The following is an 8,963-nucleotide window of genomic DNA, read 5'->3' as shown; positions in this document are numbered from 1 at the left end:
ACTAAATTGTTATTATCAATGTCTGCGCTAATGATCAAACTGCTCCATACTATATTCAAACTTTTTCTCTTAAATTTTTAATGTCAGATCTTGATATTAAAAATAATTTAATTTAAAATTATTAATAAATACATTATCAAATTTTTATATTTTGTCCAATTTAAATTTTTATTTGTAATGAATACAATGTTAAAAATTCATAATTTATATTTTAATAATATTATTTTTTCTTGTGCAATAAAGTTCAATATACTAATATAAATAATTTATGATCGTAATTAAAATTTATTGAAGAAACACAATAATCCGTCTGTTTTAGTTAATTAGTATTTAATTTAATATAATAAAAAGAGTAAAAAAATTACGTACAAATTAAATATAGATATTTTGTAAGAAGAAATTTTCAAAACACGTAAAATTTTGAAAAAAAATCAAAAACAAATCTTATAATTATAAAGGAGAAAAAACACTTTTGTAAACAAAATGAACTCAGGATTTGTCAAAAATAAAATATAAAATGAACCCTTTGTCGAAAAGAACCCGCAAAGCATTTGATAAAACGGTGCGTTTTGGCAACTATTGGTTTCATCTTAGTTCTGCTCTAGATTAGCATTGCCATCGGTCGCGTTCCCTGATTCCCCGTCCACGTCCACGTCGACACCGGCATCGGCACCGGAAAACTATCAACCGTTCCGTTCTTGTCCTCTCCGTAATAATCAGGTTACATCCTCCACTTTCTTACTTCATCCATATTATCTTTCCTAATTCGATTTTTTCTAAATCGTTTTTGTTTTTGTAATTTTAATTTATTGTTTTTCAACTTCATTCCCTTGTTTTCAATCGAAGCATTAGGTATGTTTCGTTTGAACGTCACAAATTTTTGCTCATACGCACTTTTTGGCAGATCTAGGATTCTGCACTGTTTTGATTATTGTTGTAAATTCTGAATCTACGGTTCGAATTGTCTTCAACTGGTTCTTCTAATTGTTTCAATTTGCAAAAGAGAAGCTGTACACACTATGCACAACCTATGAATATGAATCACCCATACATACACCGGACACATCACTTACACTGATAAGTGTAGTAGACACCGATAATAATTTGAAAAAATAAAAGTGAATGAATGTAATCACACACCGAACACATCTTTAATCTGGAGTGTGAGTGAGTGCTACGTAGCTCAATAATTATAGAAGGAAAAAGATATTCTAAAAGGAAATTCCATTACATTTTTAGTACGTTCTTTACATTTGATTTATGAGTTCTTCAATTTGAGAGTAAGGGTTTAATAGTAATAATAAAGCATTTCAAATTTATGGTACATTTTGAGGTTTCTAGCAATGGAAGCATCTGCATTCCCTTGTTCTTTTTTAACAATTTTGATAAATAGAATTGTTATCTTCTTGGTCGGGTTTATGGACAACAACCTGTAATTCAGTTTAATGGATATGAAACGATTTCTTTTCCTTCAGCATCTATATTTAGATAACTGATTTTACCAGATTTGGTTACACGAACCATTATCTAGTTTTACTACTTGCTAGTTGATTTTCATGGTTATGATTAGTGATTCCTTTATCCTCTACTCATTAGTTGCATTGATGAGATGACCAATGGCCATTTAAAGCTGAAATAGACAAGTCAATTGAATTAAGTAGTTTCATAGTAGCTAATATAGTGGTAATTTATTTGATGTTTCTATGTGCTTCAATCAATGCTTTGGAATGAACTTGGTTTTTAATCTTTGTTGCCTGTACATTGTTTTTCAATGATTCGTAAAGCATCAAGTAGTCTATATTCTAACAGGGCATATCTTCCAATCTTCTGGTAGTCATTAGTTGTGTTTTAAGTTATATATACTGTTGTTGATCAATAAGATACAGTAGTTGATTTGATGAATTAAAATTATGGTTCCATTTTTTAAATAGTTAACTATATTGAGATAGTTCATGTAGAGAAGCTCGAGGAGTTATCAATGCCAAACTTTCTAGAGAAAGCTTTATATGATTTATCTATTCTTTGCTTCTGTTAAAATGACTTTAAGTAATTCGTCATTGGGTTGGAATTTTTTTTTGCAATGCAGGGAAATGGGTTTGTGGACATTACTTGAGGGTTTCCTGCTTCTTGCAAATGCTCTAGCTATACTAAACGAGGACCGCTTTCTTGTGCCTAGAGGATGGGGCTTATCAGATTTTTCCGGAGGCAGGACAAAATCTTTCAAAGGCCAGATTATAGGTCTCATTTATGCAACTCAGTACCTAAGAGTTCCTCTCATACTTCTTAATTCCGTCTTCATTATTGTAAAGTTGGTTTCTGGGTGATGCTTGGCAAGGTGAGATGTCAGTACTTATAGTTATGTCTGGCTTAAACGTTCTTTTAATTTTTTCTGTGTAGAAAATAGTGATAATAATCATAGCAAAGCTGTATTAAGATGAAAGTTGTATTTTTAAAGTAGTGATAAACCTTCTGTTAAAGTTGACTATTAAGATGAAAGCTGTATTTTTCTGAAAATCGTATTATGAGCAGTCTGATGGCCACTTCATTATAAGTTACTACACACATACAAATTGTAAATGAACTGAATTTAGTTCATTGGATTCTGTGTTTAGTTTACTGCTTTGGTCTGCACTAATATTTTATTTCTTCCTTTCTGGTTGTTGGTCAACAGCACGAAGTAACTTTAAAGCGATGCTAGGAACACACTCAATTTCAAACTTTTTATTACAAGGTTAAATTCACGTGATTTAATGGATCCACACGGTTTTTTAACCAATAATAATAATAATAATGTGTTATAGTGTGTTCTTAACTTATTAGTATTATCTAGCTTGAAGTATGGTTGTTTTGGTAATTATGGTTTTTACATTGGAATCAACTAAAAATAATTGTAAACTTACCTAGTTGGCAATAGTAAAGTCCAAATCTAAAACTAGCATTTCCAGCAAGCCTTGAGCCATTAATGTCTACCTATACATTTTTCTCTTTCAGCTTCCATTCTCTTATAGTTTGAATAATATGGTTGTTTATTTTTATGTTCAGGATCATGCATGTGCGGTTTAAGGAATTCACAAGATGTTTAGCACTATTCCAGTCTCTTCCTGGTTGCAGGTGCTGAAGTTTTACATCCCATGATTTCAAGTTGTTTTTAGATAGGAATATTTGAGAAATTCTATTGTAATTGTAAGAATATACATCAAAAACATCTCTTTTGAGATCTTGATCCATTGATAATATTAGGCACAAAATTATGCTTGCTACCACGACATATGTAGTCAGAAATGGAGATTATTATTGCGACTTTAGCTGGGTGGGTGCAGTATTCATTTTATAAGAATTAATTAAATGGGCCAATTTCCTTGTATTATTCTCTACTTGTTGTCAATTGCTTAATGTTTGATTGGTGATGTGTTCCAAACTGATTCTGCTCGAGGAACTCATGAAATCATATGATTTATTTATAAATAAATGACTTATAATAAATTCCATTAATTCATAATCAGTACCTTAGGCTCTTCTGAATGCTGAATTTTGTTAGGTGTGTTTAACAAAATATAGAAGTAAATATTCTGATGTTAAACTTAAAAGTAATTCATTTTTTTTAATGGAAGCATCTTTGAAGCACAATTCATCTGCACTATAATTGCTGAAAAAATATATAGAATTCAATCACAAATCCGCGAAAACATGATAAGTTTTGGAATCTAAAGCAATAAGCCGCAGCGCTGCAATAGTTGCTGCAGCAGACATGATGGCAAAGAACCAAATGTTGATCCAATGCCATAGCTTTTGAATGGATGTTAGTTTGTTCTCATTTGCCTCTAGGAACATGTGGTTTGCAAGGATAAATGTAAGAGGAAATGTGCTTATAGCTCCTGTGAGGCTCATGAAATCTCCAAGGAATGGCAGCAGAGCTGATACAAATGTATTCAAAGTCATGTAGCCACCTCTTACCAAGACTCGAAATGACAAATTCTTAAAAGCCAGAGCACTCCCTTTGATCCCATGTTTGGTATCCAAATACTCATACATTGGACTTGCAAATATCTACCATAAGCAGAAGAGAGTGTATTGCTATTAGGACAGTGCAAAAGTTCAAGTAAAATATCTAAAAACAGCAAAGTATTAGTTTAGAAGTTGTCATTACATGCAATGCAATGACTGATTGAAGAAAAGCTGTGATATTGGCCACAGCTTTCACCCAGATTGGACCCTTGACATTATTCAGCAAATAGGTTTCTGTTGAAGATCCATATGCCCAGTACCCTGCAAAGGTAACCAGATATAATGGCAGAACTCCAACGGTAAATTGAAAGTATAGGGCTTTCATCATGTTCTTGACAACTGGCTGTCGGATCGTTGCCTAATAGGTTACAAACCAAATAAAGTAAAATTCGCTTTAAAAATGAAAGTGTTACGAATCCACAAAAAACTCCAGGAAGGACTAATATAAGCTTGCATCATACCTGTATTTCAGGAAGCATTCCTGTATTATATGCGAACACAAGATTAGCAGACGCACCGATTGTTGTAAATATTTTACTTGTCGGTGTCCCTGGAACAGTATAATCTCGAGCTGGTGATTTTATTCCTAAAGTTAAACTGTTGGTTAGTATGCATACTCACCAAATTTAACAACTTGAACACAACAAATCAAGCATAGTGAAAAGCAATTGTTGTCAATGAGTAAATCTTTGTGATTTTTAAGCAGAGAAAAGGAATGAAAAGGAAAAACGTGCAAAGACATTCAGATTAGAGATGAAGGGAATGATGAAAGTTATAGAACACACTTGCAAGATTCCAACAAGAATTTCAGATGTTGTACGTGCCATAACACTAGTCATCTTGATTAAAGATAATTATTGACAGAAAAAAATTCTGACCATGGAGAAGGAATGGACCAATAAGGGTAAATGATTTAAAGATCATACAGTAAAGAAAGGGCAAGTCATTGAATAATGAAAGTTCTCAGGCACAGACATGCAATGAGACATTACCATCTTTTAGTGACAGTACAAGTGCTATGACAATGTATGCCAGGCTAAACACCGTTGAAAATCCGAGCCAAATTCCAAGAGCTGAAAGATGGGGAATACAAATGGCAAACATTGCACACACAAATCCAGCTATGGCAATAAAATGTGGAAGTTTCATCTGACCACCATCCCAAAATAGAAGATAAACCGCCTGCATGATAATGAATGAGAAAGATTCAAAAAAACTCTCAAAGCAGAAGTTTAGTATAAACAGCTTCTGAATGTGCAAAAATTGAAAACATGATTAATAGAATAGGTACTTGTCATACTTTTTTTGCCAGAACAGAAACAGAATAAGCTGCCATGATTTACCGGACAATTTCAATCTGATATGCTCTCTTTACTATTCCTTCTATATAAGTCTCCTTTGCACATGTTCAAACCACATAAACCGAGAGTGAAACATCTTTTTTCACAATAGAAATTACCTCAACTTTCAAATGTCTTCATTACTAATCTTGTTTTGTGCAACTACTCATTCATAGTTAATATTAAATTAAATGGAAAAGAATTGATAAAATTGAAGCAATTCATGTATTATTATTGATGAAGTCGCATAAAGGAGAATTAGATAACTTGTTAACAAGAATGAAATAACTATTCAAAAAATCTTTAGCAGGCTAGTTGAGAAACAGAAAAATGAAATAACTATTGAAAAAATTTATATATGACCTCAAAAGTGTTCTGTTGTGAAACTAAAGAAGAGAAATGAATACAGTCTAAAGAGAATAATGTAACTGTAATTGCAATTCTGTAAAACAAAAGATATATAATTGGTTGATTATGTTATGTCACATTGTTACCTTCAAAGCTGAACCAGCCAAAATGATGTAACCAGCATTTATCATGAAAAGATTGACATATTGCAGAGTCCATGTCAGGGAATATGCTTTTCTACCTACAATGAAAACGGAGCAATGATAAACAACTATGCTATGCTTATTTACACATCAATCAAAATTACTTGACAAGCAAGGTTTTAAATTGCATATGCATCCAGATTCATGATACTGTAAAAAATTACTAGGATATAATTGTAATTGCAGTTACAAAGACATAAAAATTAGCATATTAACATTTTAGTCATCGAAATTGTAAGGTCACACAATTTAGTCCATGAATCAAATATAGTACCTCAATCAAAATATCTCCTTAGGAATCATCAATCAAAATCAATAAAAGACTTACATATTGTGTTGTACAGTCTCACGCTACATCAAGATAAACATATAATCTTTAAAACTCTGATGTTAAATTTTGGAAAAAAATGATCAGATTTCTGACGTTCTTAATTTTAGGATTAATTGCAATTTTGGTCTTTCTAATAGTAAGTTTTGTAACTTCGACACTTCTAATTGAAGGCGTATCAAAGTATCGAACACTTTGATTACATTCAATTAGTATCGTGTCCATTGGCGAGTAAGTATTCGTGATTCATAGTTATAAAGTTGTTGAGTTAGTGTTAAGGGGCATACCATACCATATATATATCCAGCAAGATCACGGTATCTAATATGTCTTGTTCCACCAAATTCATGAAGCATAGCAATAAGAGCATTTGCATAAAGCGAAATTGCAGTTGCAAGAATTAAACCAACAACACCACCAATCCAACCTAAGGGAACCATAATGGTTCCAGAATATCCAAGCACATATGCACTATTGATTCCAGTCGTCAGCACAAATCCCACTTGAAACCATGAATCTACAAAAACAAAACCACAAAAAAAAAAAATCAATTACCGAAAATTAATTAATGATAAGTTTGTAATTGAAGAAATAATGAACGAACCAGTGCTGATTTGATGTGCAGTGTCTGGGATTTGAACATCTCCACCACCATCATGTAGCAGCGTTATGTTAAGCTGCTCTTCCTCCTCCTCTACGGAATCGTTCTTCACCGCCAGCGTGACTCTTGCTACCTTCTTTCTTTACAATAATAGATTGATCAAAATCAAAATCAAAATCAAAATCAAAATCAAAAATTAAAATTAATATGTTGTGATTAGATTCACCTATCATGAGCCAAATCCTTCCTAAATAGTTTCTTCCACTTCTTTCTCTTATTATTGTATTTTTGTTTGTACTATGTAGATATTGTGGAATTTTGGGCCCCATACGCTACTAATATCTTATTAGGCTATGTTTGGTTATACTTTTTGGAAAATAAAAAATTGATTCTAAAATTTAGAATTCATTTTTTATTAAAGTGACGTATTTGTAATACATAAATAAATAAATAATTATTTTTATTTTTTATATATATTTTTTTAAATTGTAGCATTTAATTAATATTATATACATTATTTTCATTATAATATCTTTTATTGTATATGTTATTGATAATGCATATCAATATCAACATCATTATTACCACATGGATGAGATGATAATGGTTTTTTTCATTCTCACCGATTAAATTCAATTTCTCCATGTTAAAATCCATTTTCCACATTTGAATATGTTGATGTTGTTAGATATTAATTTTGAGGAATAATTACACCAATAGTCTTTTAAGTTTAACTAATTTTCTATTTAGGTCCTTTAAGTTTATTTAATTTTAATTTGATACTTTAAGTTATATTTTATTTGCACTGTTAGTCATTTATCTAAATTTCGACAATAATTAATTTAATTGAAAGCTTATGATAATTTAAAATTCTACCAAATGCTGCAATAATATGTTCCTCATACTAATTCTTCAGAAAATGTAACATCTCATTTTTTCAAGACATTAACTAATGAATTTTTAAACGTAAAGATCTATGTTCGTTTTTTTATTATAAGATTATCTTAAATACTCAATTACTTTAAAACCAATTAATAATTCTTTCAATTGTATTTTTAAAAATAATGAATTAGAGTATTTACAATTACAAAAAAGTAAATTTAATATGTTAAACTTAAGAGACTGTATGTGTAATTTAATATATTTTAAAGGCTAATGGTGCAAACGAATGTTATTCAAATGATTTAAGCGAAAATTGAGTTAAACTTAAAGAATTTAAAGTATATTATTGTCTAATTTTAAAAGTGAAATAGTAGAATTGGCCCGATAAGATTGTGAGAAATCGAGCTAGAGCCCAATAATGCATTTGAGTAGAATTCAACCAAGACAAGAAGGTAAAAGTGAACTTTCATTAGGACTAAAACAAAATGTAAGGAAAAGATAGAGAAAGAAAACAAATAAAAAAATGAACAAAAGTTCAAACAAATATTAGGTAAAAATAATTAAAAGGACTGAAATTATATTTTAACCATTTATTTTAATTTCAAATATATTAGGAAGTTGGCAAATTATTGCTGAATTATTCTTTGATGTCTAGCTCATTAAATAATTATAGTGTGATTAAGAAAGACTTGACTTCATTATAATTAGTTGTATTTTCATTCATTCAATCTGGTCTTGACTGCTATTTACACCATCTCCTCTAAATATGATCGTTTGTCGTTCTCAACTAACAACTAAGAATTTTTTTTAATGTAAACACCTAAAAAATTTGAGTTATAAATATGTATAGTCACTTGTTGAGATGTTATCTAGTAAGATGTAGTACTCTTAACAATTATTATATTTGTAATAAAAATGATTTCCTCCTAAAGTAATTAATGTCTATAAACCAGTAAAATACGTGGATATTTAGAAATTTAGATTGGTTGCGGCATAGTCAACACGTACGACTCATTTGATCAAAATTAAATAACCTAAATTTTAAGATCAAAATTAAATGACCTAAATTTTAAGATCAAAATTAAATAACCTAAATTTTAAAATCAAAATTATTTATTTTAAAATTTAAAATCTAAATCTAAAATTTGAACGGTTGAAATGTGATTCAAATGTGTGTAAGTGTATTGGCTACATCTAGTAGTTTCACTATCACAATACACTTGGCCCTTGGGGTGCTCCAACCACTCTACCAAATA

The 8,963-nt window shown here is 30.4% G+C and overlaps 2 protein-coding genes across 8 annotated transcripts; one reads left to right on the top strand and one right to left on the bottom strand.

Moving 5' to 3' along the window:
• Positions 1-578: 578 nt before the first annotated feature.
• On the top strand, positions 579-3,234 carry LOC101488488 (uncharacterized). Its single transcript, XM_073365325.1, has 3 exons — positions 579-720; positions 2,087-2,335; positions 3,043-3,234. Exon 2 carries the CDS (start codon positions 2,091-2,093, stop codon positions 2,322-2,324), a length of 234 nt encoding a protein of 77 aa, XP_073221426.1. The 5' UTR covers positions 579-720; positions 2,087-2,090; the 3' UTR covers positions 2,325-2,335; positions 3,043-3,234.
• A 341-nt stretch (positions 3,235-3,575) lies between these two features.
• On the bottom strand, positions 3,576-7,187 carry LOC101514641 (proline transporter 1-like). Of its 7 annotated transcripts, none has more exons than XM_004490881.4 (8): positions 7,052-7,187; positions 6,829-6,965; positions 6,517-6,741; positions 5,840-5,934; positions 4,998-5,187; positions 4,467-4,591; positions 4,148-4,363; positions 3,576-4,047 (listed from the first exon to the last, which is right to left on the bottom strand). In XM_004490881.4, exons 3-8 carry the CDS (start codon positions 6,662-6,664, stop codon positions 3,670-3,672), a joined length of 1,152 nt encoding a protein of 383 aa, XP_004490938.1. In that variant the 5' UTR covers positions 6,665-6,741; positions 6,829-6,965; positions 7,052-7,187; the 3' UTR covers positions 3,576-3,669. The 7 variants fall into 7 exon arrangements, with proteins under 7 accessions (XP_004490938.1, XP_004490933.1, XP_004490934.1 ...); XM_004490876.4 differs by having other exon boundaries at positions 6,829-6,961; positions 7,052-7,146; XM_004490877.4 differs by having other exon boundaries at positions 6,512-6,741; positions 6,829-6,958; positions 7,052-7,127.
• Between the last annotated feature and the right edge of the window lie 1,776 nt (positions 7,188-8,963).

The sequence above is a fragment of the Cicer arietinum genome, chromosome 2 (assembly GCF_000331145.2).
Source record: "Cicer arietinum cultivar CDC Frontier isolate Library 1 chromosome 2, Cicar.CDCFrontier_v2.0, whole genome shotgun sequence".
In the NCBI taxonomy this organism is placed as follows: Eukaryota; Viridiplantae; Streptophyta; class Magnoliopsida; order Fabales; family Fabaceae; genus Cicer; species Cicer arietinum.
This window is presented reverse-complemented; position numbering and strand designations above follow the sequence as displayed.

Coding starts and splice junctions, on each gene's coding strand:
- LOC101488488 (XM_073365325.1), top strand. CDS start 2,091: ATGGGTTTGTGGACATTACTTGAGGGTTTCCTGCTTCTTGCAAATGCT.
- LOC101514641 (XM_004490881.4), bottom strand. CDS start 6,664: ATGGTTCCCTTAGGTTGGATTGGTGGTGTTGTTGGTTTAATTCTTGCA. Junction 5,188..5,839: donor TGGCTGGTTCAGCTTTGAAG/GTAACAATGTGA, acceptor ATTATCATGCAG/GCGGTTTATCTTCTATTTTG. Junction 4,048..4,147: donor AATCAGTCATTGCATTGCAT/GTAATGACAACT, acceptor TGCTTATGGTAG/ATATTTGCAAGTCCAATGTA.